We start from the raw sequence: 22,672 nt of genomic DNA, 5'->3' as shown, positions 1-22,672 counted from the left end.
ATACATTTACAGTACTGTATTTATTTAAAAACATCTTTATATGTGGATGCACACAGTTCAAACCTGTGTGTTCAAGGGTAAACTGTACCCACGTGTGTGTTCATACATTTGTACTTACATATCATATGTATGCGAAGTCACACAGATGGGCTCATGTATTGGATGTGAACTTATGGCTCCTGACCAATACAGGAGCTAAGAAATAAGGGACTATTGATGCATTTGAATATTCATGTATCAAAGTTGCTCTAGAGAACACTTAAAGGAGGCTGTTACATTGGGTCAACAAATACTGTCATGAAAAAAAGCCTCATGTCCAAAATACATGAGAAAAATGACAACAACGCAGTACGTCAGGTGTAACCACAATCCGGGGCTAAGGGGCAGAACTGTGGTTGCCTCTCGGCATAATTTAAAGGTGGTCCAAAAGCACTGGGTTCCTGAGAAGCACAGGATGCAGGCCAAAGCGTACCATCCTCAGGGCTGAGCGGGAGAGGGAAGTCAGCAGGTGGCCTCCGTGGAGAGCCTCTCTGTCCCCTCCAAGGGGCTAGTGCTGCCACTAACGGAAGCTCAGGAGAGGGACAGCAAAGGCGCTGGGAATGAAGAAGCACTTGGGAATCGAGTCCTTCCACCTGTGGGTCTACCCACCAGCAGTAAGGGGGCACTGGACGTCCACACAAGGTGCGTCTGGCCCTTGTAACCTGGGTGTCAAGGGACGACTGAGGCCTGGAGGCCTAAAGGTCTGCGTGTCTGGCCCAGAGCTATGTCCCGGGCAGTGCAAACAGACTGGCGATCCTCCTGCCAGACCTGTGGAGACTGCTAGCCAAGGCCCCTCACATTTGGATTAATTCTGTCATCCTGGGGAACAGAACGGCCTTATGGAAACAGGAGATTCATGCTGAAAGCTCAGAGGGCCTTGGAAATCCGTCCTGTGGCTCAAGTTAACTCCCTACCCAGGAGAACCAGCAGGATGTTTGCTATGTCATTTAGGAAGAGAACCAAAAGTCCACTAATGAGAAAATAAGAAAACTTCCTCTCCATCCTGCCATCACTTCTAGGGCTTGCTACCGAATTTCTAAATGATTTATGAAAATAGTGGCTTTACGTCTCACACGGTTTTGGAAGTTTCAAATATTGTGATCCCTGCTCAGACCCTACGTCAGAAAGTGTATTCAGGTTTTTTATTCAAAACAAACAACAACAGAGGTCACCAAACTTAAAACAGACTGGCTGGTCCCAAACACACAATCTGAGGGTTTTCCGAAGTCTCTCGTGCATTTTTATCCTCACAATTCTGACCAAAAAAGAAGCCGAGTCCAGAACAAGAATATGTCCGTACACAGGTAAAATCTTCAGATTACAAATGTGTCATTTTAGTACAAAGCCATACACGCACGGAAAGGGTGCTGACCAGCCGTCCTTCCCAGGAAGTGTGGGGGCTCCAACCCAGGCAGTTTTACCAGAAAGGGAGGGTGTGGGTAGGGATAAAGGCTTGAGGGCGGCCAGTCCTGTCCCCCTTCACAGTGGCTCTCAGCCTCAGAAGACCTTGCCCCTCCCTCAGGGGAGAGGCCCGGGCTTCGTGGAGAGAAGGAGCATTTCCGGGGATGTGGTGCGGCCTCTGTAAAAACGCCCGGCAATAGGGCCCTCGGGTCCACAAGCAGCACTTGTCGTGAGGAGCAGGCATGGTATGGAAGTGCTGAATCACTACACTGTGCACCTGAAGCTAATATTAGATTGCATGGGAACGGACTGGGAAACATAAGCACAGTGAATGAATGAATGGACAAATGAATGAATGCAGCACAGCCTCCACAGTGAAGCACACATGCCTGGACGGAGGTGCACACTCATGAACAAGTCTCTCCACGGCTTCTCCTTATCTTTGGAAATAAAGCCTTCAACAGGATGTCCAATGAAGCTAGCCACCTGGCAATGCCTTCCTTAATCCTTTTTTTTTTTTTTTTTTTTTGAGAGAGGGTAACAGAACACCAGCAGGGGTGGGGCGGGGGGAAGGGGAGCGACACAGGAACCAAAGCAGGCTCCAGGCTCTGAGCTATCAGGGTTCAAACCCACAAACTGCGAGATCATGACCTGAGCTGAAGTCAGACACTCAACCTACTGAGCCACCCAGGAGCCCATGCCTTCCTTAATCCTAACTCCTTCTCCAACCCCCTCCTTCACCCTAGTCAAGGACTCCCTAAAAACCCAGGCTTTTTAGGGAAACGGCCAATCTCCACATATTACAAAACATTTCTGTTGAAGTGACTCCTTCAGAATGGAGAGACCTACTGGAGTACTTCACAATATGGCCCTAAAGAAAGAGGGTTACTGTGTGGATAAATGAAAGCTACTTAGCTAAAAAGGAAAGCAAAAAAAAAAACAAAAAAAAAAAAACAAAAAAAACACAAAACACACACACACACACACACACACACACACACACACACACAACAAAAAACAAAAAAAAACCCCAACTGTTTTCTACATATGCTGAATGTCTCCCTCTAACACTGGTGACTAAATCCCCTCTTCCCAGCCACAACCTTAGTATAAAGGCTCTCTCAACCCCCAAATAAACAAACAAAAGAAGTTGTTGGCAAATGAGTGGCACATTTTGTAACAGAAGATACCTTTAAATTTGCATTTAGATCACTCCACCAGCTCATGACCAGGAAGGCTCACAGAACAAAAGGGCAATCAGTTCCACAGATACATTCCTACTTGTACTCCTAGAGCCACAGAAACATGTGTGGGGCAAATTTAGAATGACAGTCAAGGAAATGCAAATTAAACAGGAAGATGCCATTTGTTGTCCATCAGTGCCACCAGGAGCGACAGGACTTTACAGACTGCTCTGTTCTTTTTGAAAAGCAATCTGGCAGCAACCCATTACAAAAGTTCTTTAACTCTTGCTTTTTCTAAAAAGTCAAACTTCTAAAAAAAAAGTTGCAAGAATAGTATGATGAACTCTATAACCTTTCACCTAGCTTCACTAATTATTAACATCTTGCCTCATTTGCTTTTTCTCTATGTATATAATTATATATACACCATTTTCTCCTGAACCACTCGAGAATAAAATGCAGATATCATGACTCTTCACCCCTAAATCCTTCAACATGTTCTTTCCCAAGAACAAGACCATGCTCTTACATAATGATAAAATTATTACACTCGGGAAACTTATCATTGCTACAACAGTATTATCTAATATTACATACAGTCCACATTCAAAATTTGCTAAAATATCCCAATAGTTTTTACAGCAATTTTTTCACAATCCAAGATCAGGCATTGCAGTTAGATACTATCCTAAAAAGTGAGATGAGCATATGGCTGACACAACAATCCGCATACCTACAGAAAGACAAGCGCTAGAAACAAAAAAGGCCACAAAAAGTGACTTGTTGGGAGAAAAAAAATTATGGTACATTCAGACTCTGGAGTTTCATGCAGCTATTAAAAACAGAGAATTAGGGGTGCGTGGGTGGCTCAGTCACTTAAGCCTCCGAATTCAGCTCAGGTCATGGTCTTGCAGTTCACAAGTTCGAGCCCCGCATTGGGCTCTGTGCTAACAGCTCAGAACGTGGAGCCTGCTTCTGATTCTGTGTCTCCCTCTCTCTCTGCGCCCCCCCCCACTTGTACTCTGCTTCTCTCCCTCTCAAAAATAAACATTATTTAAAAAAAAAAATAGAGAATTAAATCTATACCTATTGACCTAGAAGGATGTCCATGAACTATTGATGACAAAGTTCCAGCTTTGCTCTTTACTCTGCTTTCAGCCTGCTGAGGAGGAGGATGGAAATCTAGCTGTCGAGCACCCCTGCTGAGAAACTGAGGACCTTTTAAATGATTTGAACCTTTTTTATTACAAAATAACACACATTCACATAAACCGCATCAAGCAATTACACGGTTTGATGACTTATTATAAGATGAATACCTTGTAATTACCACCTCAGTCAAGAAATAGCTACCTCAATCAACACACGAACGGACCCCAAAAATGGGGTATATACACACACTAGGGAGTATTATTCAGCCTGAAAAAGCAAGGAAATTGCTGACATATGTCACAATATGGACAAACCTTGAGGTCATGATGCTAAGTGGCAAAAGCCAGACACACAAAAAATACTGTCTCGGTGGTTGAGGGTAGGGGGGATGGAAAGTTGTTTAATGGGTATGGCGTTTCGGGTGTGCAGGAGGAAACAGCTCTGGAGATCAGGTGCACGACAATGTGAATGTACTTAACATACTCACCTGTACGCTTAGACACGGTAACAGTGATAAATTTTATGTTGCATATAGTTTACTACAATTCAGAAAAGTCACCCCAGAGTTCTTCCCTGTGCCTCATCCCAATCACAAGCCCTCCCTCCGGCCATGAGAAACAGAGGTCCTGACTTACCTCAAGTTTCTTTATGATTTGATCACCCAAGTGTGTGCACCAGGGCATCATGGTGGCATCTTGCCCATTTCTTTTTTTAACGTTTATTTGTTTTTGAGAGAGAGAAAGCGCAAGCAGGGGAGGGGCACAGAGAGAGGGGGATAGATAGATAGTCCGAAGTGGACTCTATGCTGACAGCACAGAGCCCAATGTAGGGCTCGAACTCACAAACCGTGAGATCATAACCTGAGGCGAAGTTGGACGCTTAACTGACTGAGCCACCCAGGCACTCCTTGCCCACTCTTGAAAGTTTAACGTGCGGCACCTGGCTGGCTCAGTTGGTAGAGCATGCGACTCTTGATCTCGGGGTTGTGAGTTCAAGCCCCACGCTGAGGGTAGAGATTACATAAAATAATAATAATAATAAAAATAATATAAATAAAATAAAAGGTTGATGTGTATTTGCAAGTTTCTTTTAATCTACAAGTATTCTCTCCATCCCTTGTTTTCCTCACAATGTATCTGCTGGAGAATCCAGGCCATTTGATCTACACAGTTCCCCACACTCAGAGTTCAGGTCAACATGTTCCTCTGTCCTTGGCATTTCCTGCAAATTGTCAGCTGCACCCGGAGACTTGAGCAGACACAGGTTTGATCCCTTTGGCAGGAATGGAGGTGGTGCTGTGCTGTTTCATCAGGAAGCACATAATGTCTCTCCTTTTGTGTCAGTAGCTATTGATGCTCAATGCTTAGATCTATTAACTCACTCGGGTTATAAAATGATGATACTGTATTCCAATTCTATCATTCCTTTTCCACTTATTAACTGAAATTATCCTTACCCACTATTTGGTTACCCAGTACAGTTCAAAAGTTCAAAAGTGAAAGGTAAGACAAATACTGGATTCTTTCTTTCTATTTCTTAGGTTTTGAGGTAATAAATTTGTTCCCTATGTCATCCAGTGATGACCCATTGTTTGATGGGTTTCAATCAATTCCAAATATTATTCTTTTGAAGCTCAAAGGATCCCATCACTGGACAATGGCAGCTTCTTCCTCTAGGTGGCTCCTGAGTCCTTTTGACATGACCCTCTTGGTCCTCGATAGCTTCCTCACTGGTATTGGAAAGATGTACAGGCTCATCTTGAACATTTCCTGTCCTAGACCTAGAATCAAGCAATTCTCTGGGAAGCCCTGGTCTCTTTCAGCGGTAAATGGTATTTCACGACCACAGTCTGGAATTCATACTGATATTTCCAATTCAAATTCAGGATACTTTTTCCCCCTAACTTACTTACCTTCTTCTGTATTACATCTCTTACCTCCTTTCTTCTGTATTGAAAATCCTGGTCTCAAGGACACAGGGTATACAGGATTGCATTATCCCATAATTATTCATTTCCTTTATCCTACTTTATTCACACAACAGTCTTAGAATAACAATATTAATGCTACCACCATCAGTGTAATTACTGAGAAAAGTTATGAAAGTTTTGTTCTCTCCATCCTCCCACATTTTTTACAGTTTACACTGTAAGAGTCAACACTGCATCTATTACATGGGCAACACGGCCATTACACACCATACCTTCTCCTTCCCTTAGTCATTCGGTCTTAACTCTACAGTAACTGAGTGTTCACTGCTCTCCATCAGTCTTTATAGTGATGTTTCTCTAATCATTTTCATGGCCTGAAGCTTGTTCTCTGGTAAATTCCTCAGAAAGGGTTCACAGGAATAACATTCTCTGAAGAATAATCTTCTTGCATGTTCATAATAGTCCGTGCCCTTAATACCTGAAAGTCAGTGTTACTGGATATAAAATCTTTGGCTCACATTTTTTTTCCTTGACTTACTTGATTACATTATTTTGCTTTCTTTTGGCAAAAAGTGTTTGGGTCAAAAACATTGATGGTAATCTAATTTCACTTCTCTCAATAATTTCATGTTGCTTACATGTTGAAATGATACTATTTTAGATATACCAAGTAAAGTAAAATATATTTTTAAAGTAATCTCAGGGGCACCGAGGTGGCTCAGTCAGTTAAGTGTTTGACTCTTGATTTCAGCCCAGGTCATGATCTCACGGTTTGTAGGTTCAAGCCCCGTGTAGGCTCTGCACTGGCAGTGCAGAGCCTGCTTGGGATTCTCTCTCTCTCCCTCTCTCTCTGCCCCTCCCCTGTTCATGTTCTCTCTCAAAATACATAAATAAACTTTAAAAATAATAATAAACATTAAAGTTAAAAAAATAATTTCAACTCCTTTCTTTAATGTGGCTACAAGCAAATTTAAAATTGCATATGTGATATAGAAAACCCTAAAATCTCCACCAAGAAACTACTAAAATTGAGAAATGCATTCAGTAAAGTTGCAGGATACAAAATCAATGCACAAAAATCCATTGCATTTCTATACACAAATAATAAATCAGCAAAAAGAGAAATTAAGAAACAATCCCATTTACAATTGCACCAAAAAATGATAAAATACCCATGAACAAACTTAACCAAGGAGGTAAAAGACCTGTACACTGAAAACTATAAAACACCGATGAAAGAAATTAAAGACAACACTAGCCCATGAATTGGAAGAACAAGTATTGTTAAAACGCCCATACTACCCAGAGCAATCTACAGATTTAATGCAATCCCTATCAAGATACCAACAGCATTTTTTATAGAACTAGAACAAACAATCCTAAAATTTCTATGAAACCACAAAAAAACTCCCAAATAGCCAAGGCAATCTTAAAACAGGAAAACAAAGGTGGAGGTATCACAATTCCAGATTTCAAGTTATACTACAAAGCTGTAATGATCAAAACCGTGTGGTACTGGTACAAAAACAGATACACAGATCAACAGAACACAATAGAAAGCACAGAAATAAACCCATAATTAGATGCTCAATTAATCTTTGACAAAAGAGGCAAGAACATGCAGTAGGAAAAAGGCAGTCATGAAGCCTAGGTGGCTCAGTCTGTTAAGCATACCACTTCGGCTTCGGTCATGATCTCATGGTTTGTGATTTTGAGCCCTGCCTCACTCTCCCTCAAAAATAAATAAACATTAAAAAAAAAATTAGGGTCCCTTCAACAAATAATGTTGGGAAAACTGGACAGCCATATGCAAAAGAATGAAACTGGACAACTTTCTTACACCATACATACATACAAATAAACTCAAAATGGATTAAAGTCCTGAATGTGAGAACTGAAACCATAAAAACCCTAGAAGAGAGCACAGGCAATAATTTATCTGACATCAGCCATAACAACATTTTTCTAGGCATGTCTTGTGAGGCAAGGAAAACAAAAGCAAGAATAAACTTTTGGGACTCCAACAAAATAAAATCCTTCTGCACAGCAAAGAAAACAATCAATAAAACTAAAAGACAACATATCGAATGGGGGAAAGATATTTGCAAATGATATATCCAATAAAGGTTTAGTATCCAAAACATATAAAGAACTTATACAACTCAACACCAAAACCCCAAATAATCCAATTAAGAAATGGGCAGGAGACATGAACAGGCACTTCTCCAAAGAAGACATCCAGATGGCCAACAGACATATGAAAAGATGTTCAACATCACTCATCATCAGGAAAATGCAAATTAAAACCACAATGAGGTATCACCTCATACCAGTCAGAATGGCTAAAATCAAAAACATGAGAAAACGACAAATGTTGGCAAGGATACGGAGAAAAAGGACCCCTTGTGCTCTGTTGGTGGGAATGCAAACTGTTGCAGCCACTGTAGAAAACAGTACAGAGGTTCCTCAAAAAATTAAAAATAGAACTACCCTATGATCCAGTAACCACACAACTGAGTATTTACCCAAAGAATATGAAAACACTGGGGCACCTGGGCGGCTCAGTTGGTTACGCGTCTGACTTCAGCTCAGGTCATGCTCTCAGTTTATGAGTTTGAGCCCTGCATCGAGCTGTCAGTGAACAGCCTGCTTCGGATCTTCTCTCTCCCTCTCTCTGCTCCTCCCCCCACTCTCTCGCTCTCAAAAAATAAACATTAAAAAAAAAAGAATATGAGAAAACTAATTTCAAAGGGTATGTGCACCCCTGTGTTTATTGAAGCATTATTTACAATAGCCAAAATTAAAGAAACAGCCCAACTGCCCATCAACAGATGAATGGATAGAGAACACGTGGTATAAATACACAAAAGAATACTATTCGGCCATAAAAAAGAATAAAATCTTGCCATTTGAAACAATATGGATGGATCTGAAGAGTATAATGCTAAACAAAGTAAGTCAGAGATTTCATTCATATGTGGAATTGAAGAAACAAAACAAACGAATAAAGGGGAAAAAAAGACAAAGCAAAAACAGACTCAACTATAGAGAACAAACAGACGGTTTGCGGGGGGGCGGGGAGGGGGGGATGGGTGAAATAGGGGAAGGACACTTATCATGAGGAGTACTGAGTAATACATTGAACTGTTGGATCACTATATTGTACACCTGAAACTAATATAACACTGTATGCTAACTATACTGGAATTAAAGTGTTTTAAACATATATATAAATAAATTAAATAAAATTGCACGTGTGGTTCAGATTATATTTCTGTTGGATAGTGCTGGTCAAGAATGCCAGTCCTAGTTTTAAATCCCAGACAGACAGTGACACTTACCATCTGTGTGAAGAGGTGACTTTTCTCTTTAAGAACTGACTTGCTCATCAGTATACTGGGAATAATAAATACACCTAATGTATAAGGCTGATGTGAGAAGTCAATTAGATAATACACGTAAAACACTTAGTGTTACAACCTAGACATGGTAGGTGTTCAAAAATAGGAGTTGCCCTTATTATTATGGTCCAGCATTAGCTGAATAGTCAGCAGATGAAGGTTTTAGACCTGGCTCTGCCCACACCTGGCTATGTGATCCAGGCAAAAAAAAAAAAAAAAAAAAAATCATCTCTTAGATCCTTCATTTCTTCATTAGGAAATCAGGAGCTAACAGGTCATGATTTCACGGTTCATGGAATCGAGCCCCACATCAGGCTCCATGCTGACATCACGAAGCCTGCTTGGGATTCTGTCTCCATTCTCTCTGCCCCTCCCCCTGCTCATGCTTTCTCTCTCCCTCCCTCTCTCTCTCTCTAAATAAATAAATAAACATTAAAAAAGAAAAAGAAAAAAGAAAAATGGGGCGCCTGGGTGGCTCAGTCGGTTAAGCATTCGACTTCAGCTCAGGTCATGATCTCAGTCTGTGAGTTTGAGCCCCGCGTTGGGCTCTGTGCTGACAGCTCAGAGCCAGGAGCCTGCTTCAAATTCTGTGTCTCCCTCTCTCTCTGGCCCTCCCCTGCTCATGCTCTGTCTCTCTCTGTCTCAAAACTAAAAAAAATAAAATAAAATAAAATTTTTTAAAACATTAAAAAAAAAAAAAGAAAGAAAATCAGGAGCTAATAATTCTGTTTCATTGGGTTACTCTGAAGACTGAATTCTTTCAGTCAACATGTATTCACTGACTACCTACTATGAGCTAGGCGCTCTTCTGGGCACCTTGGAAAGAGCAATGAACAAGTCACAATAAGTTCCTGTCCTTAAAGAGTTTCTATTCTGGTGGAGGAGACAGAGCACAACTGTTATTCTATGGTGTGAAATGTTGGGTAGTAATGAGAAATTGAAGAAGCTGGAGCAGGGTAAGGGAAAAGAGAGTGATGGAGAGAGGCCACTTCAGTCCAAGGACAGAGACAGAGACAGGTAGAGAAGAGCCAGTAGGAGGGAAGGAAAGGACGTGCAGGGCCCTGCAGCAGGGAGATGCTGGGTGAGTCTGGGTTAGAAAGAAGGAGCAGAGATGGGGGCAGGAGAGGAGGCTTGGCCAGACCCCAGGGGGCACTGGAGGCCTCCGGAGGAACACAGGGTCTCATTCTCCTACAAGGCAGCTGCTAGAGTTTTACACAGGTTTTTATATGATCCCTTGGCTACACTGAAGGAGGTGACGCACGTGCCAGGCTCAGCAAGGCACAAAATAAACGCGGAGGCCGACAATGGCAGAATGATGAGATGCGGCCCAGTGCGCTCCCACAGCACCCTGGAGGGCACAAAGCCTGGTCCGGCAAGGGGGACAGGGAGGAGTGGGCGTGGCGGGAGACACTTCCAGGGTTGCCCTGGGACAGTACCTGCAATGAGGCCCAAGGTCACCCCAGGGACAATATACTGTTCACCCTCAAAGTACAAAAGGAAGAAACCAAGTCCTGGCGAAACAAGGAGCCAACTCTGCCCCTCAGAGCAGCACAAACACACTTGTTGGAGAAGAAACAATTTTTAAAAATTTTATTATTACAAAATATTATTTTCTACCATTGTAGAAAACAGTCACTGTAAAAATGTACAATTTACAAATAAAGAAAAAGAAGAAAAACTAAATTTCAATTAACCAGAACCCTACAACCAGAAACTACAGTAAACAACGTTTGGCTATTTATATCCAGATATTTAGGACTATGTAGACATCAGATCTAGACCTCTTCCTACACAAATATAAATCGTGTGTGTGCTGTACATGCTTTTTAAAAACGGCACCGGGGGCGCCTGGGTGGCGCAGTCGGTTAAGCGTCCGACTTCAGCCAGGTCACGATCTCGCGGTCCGGGAGTTCGAGCCCCGCATCAGGCTCTGGGCTGATGGCTCGGAGCCTGGAGCCTGTTTCCGATTCTGTGTCTCCCTCTCTCTCTGCCCCTCCCCCGTTCATGCTCTGTCTCTCTCTGTCCCAAAAATAAAATAAACGTTGAAAAAAAAAAAAATTTAAAAACGGCACCGTTCTCGATTAATTGTGCCATAACTTGCTCCTTTCACTTACTTTCCATATATACTGTGCATGACTTCCAAGGTGGTTAATTTCTAGATTGATGGCATCCTTTTTAATGCTGCTTGGCATTTCAAAAAGAATATTCTATCCCATGGTCCCTATTATGGGGCATATGGCTTGTTTCCAACCGGAGAAACTTTTCGCTGTCCCCCCCACCTCCCCCATCACACTGTTTTGGTGCCCACACACCCACAGCTGTCGTATTACTTACAGCAAACTCCTCGGGACTCACTTTCAAGACATCGAAGACAACGGCATCGTAGCTCTTGCTGGCATAGTCGCAGCCCTGGCCCTCCAGAGAGTCTGAGCTGCTGCTGCCCTGTGGAGGACAGAGACAGAGGGTACCACCTGAGCAGTCGGGCTGACCCCAGAATCACTGGCCCCCACACCCAGAACCGAGGACACGAGAGTGACAGAACCATGCAGGGACAAAAGCTGCTACGGCTCACTGCTTTGCCCTGTTCCATACAAATACTCTTGTTTAATTCTCTTAAGAACTCTCTGAGCACACACTATTTTTATTCCCATTTTGCAGATTAGGAAGCAGAGGCCATGCCACTTCCCCAAGGTATCGCAGCTAGGAAACTGAAGAGCCAGGAGATGAACCTAGTTTTGCATCTATGTGATGCCAGACGCATCCCCTCAATCACTACCCCAGACTGCCTCCAGCCCGCTGTGTAGCTGGTGGGGTAAAAAGATTCAGCCCACTCGTCCTTCAGAGAGAAGCAGGCCTTCACACCTCAGAAGGCCTGAGGCAATCGTCTGTTCTATGACGTCTTTCAAACATCACCTGGTTTCACCTTTGTTTTTTTCTTGAAGTCACTGCAGGAAATTCTTACACAAAGTATTAAACTGGCCCTCAAGGCTTATTTCATGTAGGGGACACTTGGAATTCAAAGCCTGTTAGCTGATGAGGTGAGACGTAACCAACTGGCTTTGGAGACATGCCCGAAAGTTCTATTTGGTAGAGCCCCTCGTTAAGAACACCCTGGGCCCTGCATGTAGAGAAAGCGTCTCCCATAAATGAGCAAGTTAAAACTCCCCAAATGTGGCCAGTTTAATGAAACCCAACACTGCGGGGACTCCAGAATGTTGAACATACCTTCTCTTAGATTTTATTTAATTTCATCAAATTCTACTTTGGGGAACCAATCAAGCTTACCACCCAAAAACTGTGCCCATTCGTAAATGGTTTTATTCGTCTCAACCCATGAAGAGGGACTTTGTGGTTTCCATTAACCTCAATATCTTGGACCGGGATTTAGAGAACATGCTTTTATTAATTCTTCTTTATTTCACTCTTTCCAAAATGGCTATATCTGGAAAAACCTTGCAATCTTACTGGAAACTGGAGTGTTTTTAGGCCAGTGAGGGAAACCACCAGTCAACAACTGAAAATGTGAGGTTAAAAGGAAGCGCAGAAACTCCAACCTGTAGGTTCCAACAGGCCTGTGTCATCTGAACGTTCTACAAACGAGGTTACAGTACCCAGAAGCCTGAGGTGACCTGAAGTAACACATCGTAGGGTTAAGAGCTCTCACGTCAGGCCTGGTTGGGATGCCAGCCCCGCACTAGCCGCCGCCTGACCTCCCCGTCTCTGTAAAACAGAGCTGCTGGACCTACTCCCCAGGACTGTGGGACGGGTTATATAAAATGAAGCTTACAAAGCAGCTGGCAGAATCCCCCTCCCCCGGAGACGCCGATTCAAGGGGCGTGGGTGGGGTGGACATGGCTACTTTAAAAGTGCCATGAATGGGGCACCTGGGTGGCTCAGTCGGCTAAGCGTCTGACTTCAGCTCGGGTCCTGATCTCACAGTCGTGGGTTCAAGCCCCCTGTCCGGCTCTGTGCTGACAGCTCAGAGCCTGCAGCCTGCTTCGGATTCTGTGTCTCCCTCTCTCTCTGTTCCTCCCCTGTTCGCACTCTCTCTCTCTGTCTCTCTCTCTCTCTCTCTCTCTGTCTCTCTCTCAAAAATATGAACAAAGATTAAAATAAAAATTTAATTAAAACAAAAAGTTCCACGAATTGATGGGACATTCTCCTCTGAGGAGAATCTGTGCTTAACTTCTGAAAAGTAACAAACACTAATCCCAAGTGCCTCTGGAATTGGCAGTCTGTCCCGCCCCCCAGTCTTAGGCACAGACCCTGCCTGAGCAGGTGATTACCGGTAAATCACTCTGCACTTCCTCAACCACCTTCCAGAAAGCAGGCTAAGCGATTTTCCTCAGTGTAGTGTCATTGTGGTTAAGAGCACTGGCTTGAGTCACGGAAGTCTGGCTCTGAATCCCCACCCACTGCTGACCAGCTGTGTGATTTGAGCCAGTGTAGTCCTCCCCTCCTGCCTTGGTTTCCCCATCTATAAACTGGGGGTGAAGGTGAGTGTGAGGATTAGTGTGATAATGCCTGTGGAACATGCAAGGCAAGGGCCTGGTGTGTAATACACACTGAATTATGGGGTGTATGTATGTGGGGTCACTCAGTCACCAAAACCAATTGAGTACATGTGGTCTTTCACTCAGTAACTATGGAGCATTTGCCATGTTCCAGATACACATATACACACACGTGCACATATACGTACGGACGTACCTACACATAGCATATATGTACACGGGTATATATAGGTGTATATATGTGCACATACACACAGAGATCAGAAAACAAAGAAGCTTCACTCGAGATGGAATGTAAACTGTAAATGCAAACAGAAGTCTGATTCCTCCAGTTACCGAACACAGTCCACGCCTGGGACCTCAGGTGTTGTAACTTCCCTGTAACACCCCGTTACATCTGCCCCAGACACACACACTCACACAGGGGGCCTTACTTAACCCAGTGCTGCTCCAAATACATCAGTGCTGGTGCTGATGACAATGCAGGGACTTTATTCAAATCTATACCGGCACCATCAGGGAATTTTAAAAGGTACTCACAAGTGTGTTTTCAGAGGCAGAGATCAAAATAAAGACTTTTTTAAAGGTTTCTAAGCTATGAATTGGTTCCTGTGAAGTTCTAGCTGATCACACAGGATCGTTTCAAAAGCCCAGCTCAACCGTGAGGGACTTACAAGCTCACCACACTGAGTGTTCCCTTGCCAGCTTGTCACAGGAGCCACGCGTTACACGTTCGGCAAGGTGGCATCCCTGGACCTGACACCCACTCCTAGCACGCCTCTGTCCCGTCACACACTTGGAAAACAAGCTCCCAAACCCCCAGGACAGGAGCCCCCGCCCAGGCCACTCTCAGACCACCAGTCCTTGCAGCCATTTCCTACTGAGTAAGGCAAATAAGAACACTGGGCCAGTTGGAAGCACTTCTGTCTGACTTCATTCTGGAATGTGTGACTTATTTATAATCGGCAGCAGCTTTTCTTGGGAAAGATCTGATCCCATCTTGCCACCAAAATGGAATGTGGCACTTGCTATGACCGGATCGGGCAGGTGATAGTTTATCTTTGAAGAGAACCACCACAGAAAACACACTGATCCTCAGGGCTGACCGCCTCCCACATCTCACGCCTGGTGTGGCCAGGGGCCACGGGAGCGCTAAAAATGGTGGTATTCACGGAGCCTTGCTGCCCTGCTGTCCACGACTTAGCTGGGGACTAGGTCCGCTGAAAGGATTCCCCCTGCCCCCCAAATGCCCCAGTTCTCACAGCCCCTGTACCTGTGGAGTGGCGGAGGTGACCAACACACTAGCCATCAGACCATTCCTCTTGTACATAGTCTCCGGGCCACAGGGAGCTTCAGGGCAGCCTCCGTCGGTGACATAACCTGTCTGGAGAAGGCCTACAAGGAAAAAGGGGCTCATAAAAACCAGCTTCAAACCCAACTTCAACCCACCCTGGAGGGGGAGCTGTGCTAGACCCTGGGGGAGACCTTCATAAACAAAGCTTATAAGCCAGCAGCCTACAGGCTAAGTATGACCCACAGACATAGTTTCTTGGGCTTGTACAGGTTTTAGTATTTTTAAAATTCATCAACAACATTTAATTAGAAAGCTTCACATGGAATTATGGATTTCCAGCCTTTCTTGAAAATGAAAATACCTGGCAGTACTGGGCCCACGTTGCTACTTGATGAGCATCAGCTGAGCTGAGCGACAGCTGCCCCCGCACTGGAGCAAGTGCCTTCCAGACGGCACCTGGGCTGTGCAACCATTTGGGTGCATGCCTGGCCCTCTCAGGCACTAGAGTTTGTGACCTTTGTTTTAAAAGAAAGCAGGGAGAGAGTACAAACTGCTCCTACCGTGCTTCCCTGTGCACAAGACCGTTTCATCAATAATAATGTGATCACAGCTAATATTCGCATACCGTTCACCCCGTGCCGCGCACTCTGCGTACATGAACTAACCCTCACAACCGCCTCAGGTAGGTGCTATCGCTCCCACATCAGGTGTGAGGAGTTTGAGGCACAGAGAGGTTAAGTAACTCATGCCTTGGGGCCTCTAGTCACGCAGCCCCACCATCCCATCATCATTCAAGACCTTGCTCAAATGTCGTTTCCTCCGGTTACCGAGCCTGGACCACTGAAACCAGAACCAGATGCCCTCGTGCCAATGCGTACATGCCTCTAGTAGGGCATTTATCACATCACTCAATGACACAGAGCTGCAGCCACCACCTGCTCTTTAGCAGGAAAGTGACCAGGAGAGTAGGGAGGGTGCAAGAAGGGAAGGAAAGGAGAAGGTAAGGTACCAGCCGGCAGCCAACTGCATTTATTCAGGCCAGAGATGAAGGTCCCCTGAGCTAAGCGAGGCTGTTGCAGTGGAGTCAGAGAGGAGACAGACTGGGAGACAACAGAGACAGAAAATCAACAGAAACTGATGGGGAAGGGTGATCGGGGTGGATGAGCTGAGGGTGAACGGTGTCTGGCTTGGGGTGCCAGAAGGACGGCGTGTCCCCCATCGAGGGCAGGAACACAGGTGGTGCAGCAGATCTGTGAAGATGATGATGAATGTAATCTGGGATATATGCCAAATCTGCGGTGCCCGTGAGAAAACCCACCCTGGAGAGCAAGGTCTCGCCTGAAGCTCACTGGGGAAGATGGTCTGGAGATGGGTGGAAAAGATCTCGACCCTGCCTGTGACCTGCTGGAGCCTCAGCCCCAGGGCTCATCACAGAGCAGCGCTTCGGCACAGAACAGAGTCGCACGCCCGACAAGGTCAGGGTGCTGCAGGCTCCGTCCGCCCCCACCTCCAAAGCCACGATGGCCGCTCCCTCACAACCTCTCCGCCATCTTCCTCGCCGGCCATCTCCTCCTGAGCAACAGCCTGTGAGCCGTCCGCCTTCCCGCCTTTCCTCCCCCAAACGCTGAGAAGAACCAGTCTGCGCTATAAATGACATTCGGGGGTCAGCCAGGGACAGCTGAATACGGATATTTTAGATGATATCGAATTACCATTAATTTTCTGGGGCGTGACAGTATCAGTGGGGAGATTAAGTAGGACAAAGTCTGTCCGGGCGATGCGCTGTGGCAGAATTCAGGGCTAAAGTGAGTTGGCAATTTAGTTTCCCATCAGTCTGCAAAATACGCTGAAGTAGAGATAAAGCAACTATGGCAAAATGCTAACACCTGACATCTATTGACAGGCGTTCATTGCACTAGTCTCTCAACTTTTCTGAATGCTTGATGATTTTTATACCAGAAGAGAAGGAGGGGAAAGCACAGGTCGGCAAAGTTTTTCCTCAGAGGAAAAACTGAGCAGCAGAGGCCAAACTCCTCTTTCACCAGCAGGGAAAGGGGACGGGCTGAGAACCGTCATTTGTCAATCCCTCTGTCCTCGGAGGAGCCGTGCTTGCGGTCACCCAGGACCCCGAGCCGTGGCTGGGGCAGGTTTGGAAGGCAGCTGCGTGAGAGATGCCAAGAGACCTTTAGCAAAAGAAGGCATACAGATGTCAAAGGAGGGGAATGCCATGGGGAAAGGCGAAGCAAAACCACAATGAGACAGCGCTTCATACCCACCAGGGCAGCTATAATGAAAAAGACAAAACCAAGCGCTGGCAAGGACGCGGAGAAATGGAGCCCTTAAACGTTGCTGGTAGGAGGTAAAAGGTACAACTCCTTTGGAAAATAGCTTGGTAGTTTCTTAAAAAGTTGAACAGATGCTTATCAAATGACCAGCAATTCTACTCCTAAGTAGCTACCTTTTAAAAAAATGAAAGCATATGTCCACACAAAGATATGTACGTGAATTATTCATCAGAGCCAAAAGTTGGAAACAATCTAAACGCTCCTTGCTCCTCCAGTGGTGAGTGGATACACAATGAGATAGTTCCCTTCCGTGGACTACTACTCAGTAATAAAGAAACGAAATACTGATGCAAACTGTAACATGAATAAACCTCAGAAACATTATGCTAAGTCAAAGAGGTCAGACCCAAAAGACTGTACTGTAGGATGCCATTTTTACGAAATGCCAAAACAAGGCAAACTCAGAGAGACAGGAGCACATCAGCGGTGGGCTGGGGTGGAGGCAGGGCTGACCGCAGACGGGCACAGGGATCTTTCTGAGGTGACGGAAATGTTCTAAAACAGGATCATCACGACTGTTACGCAGCTCCGTAAATTCACTCAAAATCACAGACTCACACTTGGAGTGGGTGAATTTTACGGTATGTAAATCACACTACAATGAAAGCAGCAGCCACCAGCGCTGTTTCACGATGGCACCCTGAACTCACATGTTTAACTGCTCCCTTCCACATCCCTTTGAAATAATCAAAGAAATATGAAAAGAGCAAAAAGCAACCACGTTAGCCCATGACAAGAGAAGAGTTATTTTCTTAAGTTTATTTATTTATTTCGAGAGAGTGAGAGAGACAGCGCGTTTACACAAGCAAGGCTGGGGAAAAGAGAGACAGAGAACGAGAATTTCAAGCTTACAGGGCAGAGCCCGACGTGGGCTTTGAATTCACAAACCGGAGACAAGATCAAGATTCAGACACTTAACCGACTAAGACACACAGGTGCCCCGAGAGAAGGGTTATTAATAAGCAAAAAGACGTTGAGGAATTTCCAGTGCAGAAGAGACAGGACTGGGAGAAGGGGAACCCGCGTCTGGAGCAAAGGGAAGGCCTCCCAGGAGTCAGGCAGATGAGACCTTCCCACAGACACCCCATGAGAACCTAGAGACTTCAAAGTGGGGAATCCAGAAACTAAGGCTGAGAGTACGGCTCAAGAGCTCAAAGAGGCAGCATGAGAGTGGCTCAAGCTGCAGGGCTGTCTCAGACCAGACAAACCAGCTCATGCGGACTGGGAGTCGGGGCCAACGCAGCCAGGCTCCCTATGCCAGAAGCAACCAGCCTGTTGGATGGCCTCTGTTCAGATCAGCTCGGGCCAGACTGAAGTGACTCAACCCAAGCCTGACAGAGTCACGAGGGGAAGAGGGCATGGGAGAGAGCCAGCCTGATGCTGTGTGATGACGTTGTGGATCCAACCTGCATCAGTTCCGGGCTGATGTGAGCTTCGGTCCTTTCACAGTATGCCTGGTACTCTGCGGGTCTGCCCCGGGGGGGGGCCCAACATGGAGCCCAAACCAGAGGCCTTGGCTCTCCCCACTCACCCGACACCAGAAACCCTCAAGTCACATAGCCCTTCAACACAGAGGCCACGTTTCGTTCTCACACCCTCTTCCATGCCAGTTCGCCAGTTCATTCGCCCACCCCCTGCATCCCGTCCGAAGGACGCTACCACCTCTGCCCGTTTCTCCATCATCGCTGGGGGGGGGGGGGGCGCACTCAGGTGCCCCCGTCCAACACCGACAGCAGCACACGCAGGGAGTGGCAGCTGCGCGAAGCTGGGCTAAGTGGTACATTTTTAGTTCATTCTGTCTTCACGACAACCCCATGCAGGGGAGACTCTTCTGGGAAACTGAGGCACCAAGAGGTGATGCAACTGCTAGTTGAGCAGTGGGACTGGGGTGTTCAAACCCTGGTCCGTCGACACCAGCGCCTGGGCCTCCTCCAAGAGCCCATTGAGGAACCTGTGAGAAAATGCACGTGAAACACTCGGCCCGGGCTAGCCACAGACCAAACACTCAATCCCAGTTACTGGTTACTGTGAGTGTTAATCTAATCCTACAGTTCTGTTCATTTATGCCTATTCTTCTTTCCTAAAATAAACAAATAAAATATTAGCTTAAAGAAAGCACGGCATCACGCTCTGTGAAACCACAGGCCTCCACTGCGGGCAAGGGGCTCCCGGCTGTGGACGCCAGGCCACTGGACAGCGGAGGCTGAGTCCAGGTGTCTGGGTGCAGCTCCTCCTCCCGGAGGCCTGACCTGCCAACCGCACGCCCCTCGGGCCCGCCTGGACACAAAGCGCGGAAGCCACAGCGTGTCAGCCCCGCGCTCCCCACCGGCAGCCTGGGCTGGAAAGAAAGACAGAGCGCTTGTTTCAGATCTGACTCCTGCAAGTCTCGCCATGCACAAAAATAGCCTAACTCGTGGGCAGCCTGTCTCAGACGAGTGATATTTCACATACTAAGAAATAACAGAACCAAGCAGAACAGAACATCTTTCCAGGGCCCAGGGACACCATCCACTTTCAGTCCCTGAGACCTGGCCAGGCCCCAACTCCTCATCGGGGACCAGACTCCCATCAAGGGAGTCAGCCTGGCCTAGGCCCCTCCTGCAGAACCGCTTCTCCACCCCTTGGGAGGGCCCCTGAGGACGGCGACTGTGCCTCCCAGGCCAGACTGACTGCACCAGAGTGGCCACCTGATTCTGCTGGGAACTCAGATGCCAGTCTCTGCTGGTCAACCAAACTGAGACACTCTGCCCTCACTTGCAGGGGGGTGGCATCTGCCTGGTTGCAGGGACAGTCGGCCGGAGTGTGAAGGCAGAGGCTGTGTCTGAAAGAAAAGGACAGCAGTGGGCCTGGCTCCCAACCCCGGCTCCGTAGTGTCAGGTAGTGAGAGGGGCTTTCGAAAAGACCTCGATCGGGGCTACTTCCGAAACACCAAATCCATGCGACGCCACCAGAAACCCGACCATGAAAACACAAGCGTCTCATCTGAATGGGGAAAGAGAAGCACCATTCATTCGTCGAGCTTCTACTTCACGTAGGTATTGTTGCAGACACGGCTTCTAACCGTGTTTACGCCTTGGACCCTCTGGCAGCCTAGTGAAGGCTCCGGGTCCCTTCTCACGCAAGTATTTTTAAACGCATAAAATCACACAGCAAACCAACTTTCACACGGAGAAATATGTTATTGTATTATAAATTATTTTAAAATAGCTATATTTTAATATAATTGTTTTCCTGGGTAAAATATAGCTATTTTAAAATAATTTATAATACAATAACATATTTCTCCATGTAAGGGAATATATATATTTCTTTATTATTGCATGATATAACAAGATATATTGGGAGGTTGAATAACTACCATAATTTAAAAGTAGTTATGAATATAGATATTCTAAGAGGTCAATAATTATTACGTGATATGAAAATACCTGTGATTTTTATTGGTGACAAAGTCCCAAGTACTACTATTACTGTGACTCATTGTATTAGTAACTGAGAGAAATGCTAAACTTCAGTGAGAAGTTGGTGAAAATAAAGATGTCATATTTTTCCCATCCAAATTCACAGATGCCTGGTTCAGAACCCCTGTTCCAGGCACTAAGGGACACAAAGCCAGCAGGCCCTGCTCCCAGAGAACGTATATTCCAGTGTACAAGTCAGAAAATACACACATGGGTCGGGGCGCCTGGGTGGCTCAGTCAGTTAAGCTGCCGACTTCTCCTCGGGTCATGATCTCATGGTTCTTGGGTTTGAGCCCCGTGTCAGGCTCTGTGCTGACAGCTCAGAGTCCGGAGCCTGCTTCAGATTCTGTGTCTCCCTCTCTCTCTGCCCTTCCCCCACTCATGCTCTGTCTCTCTCTCAAAAATAAATACACATCAAAAAAAAAATTTAAAAAGAAAGAAAATACACACATGGAAACAAAGAAGATAATTTCAGATACTGAGAAATGTCTCCCAAAACTAAAAGATGGTGGAGGATGGTATTTGCCAGGTGGTCAAGGAAAGACGCTCTGAGGATGTGAAATTTGACTGAAACCTCAGGAAGCAGTCAGCCCATAAAAACCAGCATGTGTTCTTTTGCAGAGGGCACAGCAAGTGCAAAGGCCCTGAGATGCACAGGAGCTTAGCAGGCTTGTGATGGAGGCAGATGGACCAGGGTGGGCAGAAGGCAATGGACAGACAGGCTGGGGCCAGAGCATGAAGGGCCTTGATGCCACGGCGGGAGTGTGGGTTTTATCCGGAGTGCAGTGGGAACCCTCTGGTGTACTAGAGGACTGTGAGCAGGGGAGTGACAGGACCTGATCTTACTGTTTGTGAGATCACTTTGGCTACTCGGCATAGAACTGAATGAAAAGAGACACAGCCGGAGCCTCGGAGCCAGCTGGGGTAGGAGAGGATGACGCATAGACTGCTAGCCACAGGGGTTGGGGATGGACACGGTGGGGTAGGTTCCAGAGGGAAAGATACAAGACTTGCTGATGGACCACACGGGAGGGGAGAAGAAAAGAGAGGAACCAAGGATGACCTCTAAGCTTGGGGCTGCCACGAGTGGGTAACAGCTACACACGCTGCTCAGCTGTTCATTCATTCACTCGTCACCCGCCCAGCCCGCTGGAGGACCAGTTCTGCTCTCCAGGGCCCCGCAGCGTAGTGGGGAGAACTCCCCTAAGTAGCTGCTCACGGGGACACATGCTGTAAGAGATCACAGGTTCACCCTGGGGGTCAAAGAAGACATCACTGACAAGCACCCTTGAGCTGGGTCTCGAAGGACCAGTGGGAGCGCTTCAAGGAAAGGGTGGCCGAGGGCAAGGAGGATGCCCGCAGCAAGTGAGGCAGGTTGGGGCGTGAAAGCACCCTGAGGTGCTGGTGTGCCAGGAGCACAAGGGGGCAGGTCCCCCTCCTCACCTGACCCCAGCCCGTGTGCAGCCTAACACACAGCAGCCAATAAGCTAGGCAGGGACCCCCACAGAGTTTGTCTTCCCGGATGGCCCTGATGCTACAGCCACAGCCACGGTGTCTTGTGCCCTGGTCACTCCCTCATCAGTTCAGCAAACTTGGTGAAACTGCCCAAACCCTGCTCTGTGCAGAGGAATCAGACCAGCCCTTGGCCTCAAGGGACTCCCACACCACTATCTATCACTTTGTTTCAGGCTCTAAGGATTTCCGTGCATTAACAAACTTTTTTTCACAGGTGAGGAAATGGAGGTACCAAAGATTAATGAAACTAACTCGGGGGTGCGCTTTTACCTGCCTGTACTGACTGTGGCCCCTGCTGGTCAGGGGCAGGCTGGCAGGATGGGGAGAGCTCCAGCTTTTTGAGCCTGGCTTTTTAATCCGAATCACGCCAAAACCCCGTCTTTCCATCCTCCAACTCTCTCACCACACACACACACACACACACACACACACACAC

General features: G+C 46.3%; 1 protein-coding gene across 12 annotated transcripts in view; it reads right to left on the bottom strand.

Moving 5' to 3' along the window:
- The window catches only part of RALGPS1 (Ral GEF with PH domain and SH3 binding motif 1), a 275,161-nt gene that overhangs the window by 214,329 nt on the left and 38,160 nt on the right, over positions 1 to 22,672 (bottom strand). For 11 of the 12 annotated variants that reach the window (XM_040482350.1, XM_040482351.1, XM_040482355.1 and 8 more), the window contains 2 exons: positions 14,895 to 15,016; positions 11,442 to 11,549 (listed from right to left, as the gene is read on the bottom strand). In XM_040482350.1, coding sequence (XP_040338284.1) covers positions 11,442 to 11,549; positions 14,895 to 14,951 — 165 coding nt within the window. In that variant the 5' untranslated portion in view covers positions 14,952 to 15,016. The remainder of the gene's footprint in view (positions 1 to 11,441; positions 11,550 to 14,894; positions 15,017 to 22,672) is intronic. The other variant, XM_040482349.1, reaches the window with a different exon arrangement.

The sequence above is a fragment of the Herpailurus yagouaroundi genome, unplaced genomic scaffold, assembly GCF_014898765.1.
Source record: "Herpailurus yagouaroundi ecotype Mexico unplaced genomic scaffold, PumYag 160, whole genome shotgun sequence".
Lineage (NCBI taxonomy): Eukaryota > Metazoa > Chordata > Mammalia > Carnivora > Felidae > Herpailurus > Herpailurus yagouaroundi.
Note: the sequence above shows the minus strand (reverse complement) of the source record. Positions and strands in the feature narration are given on the sequence as shown.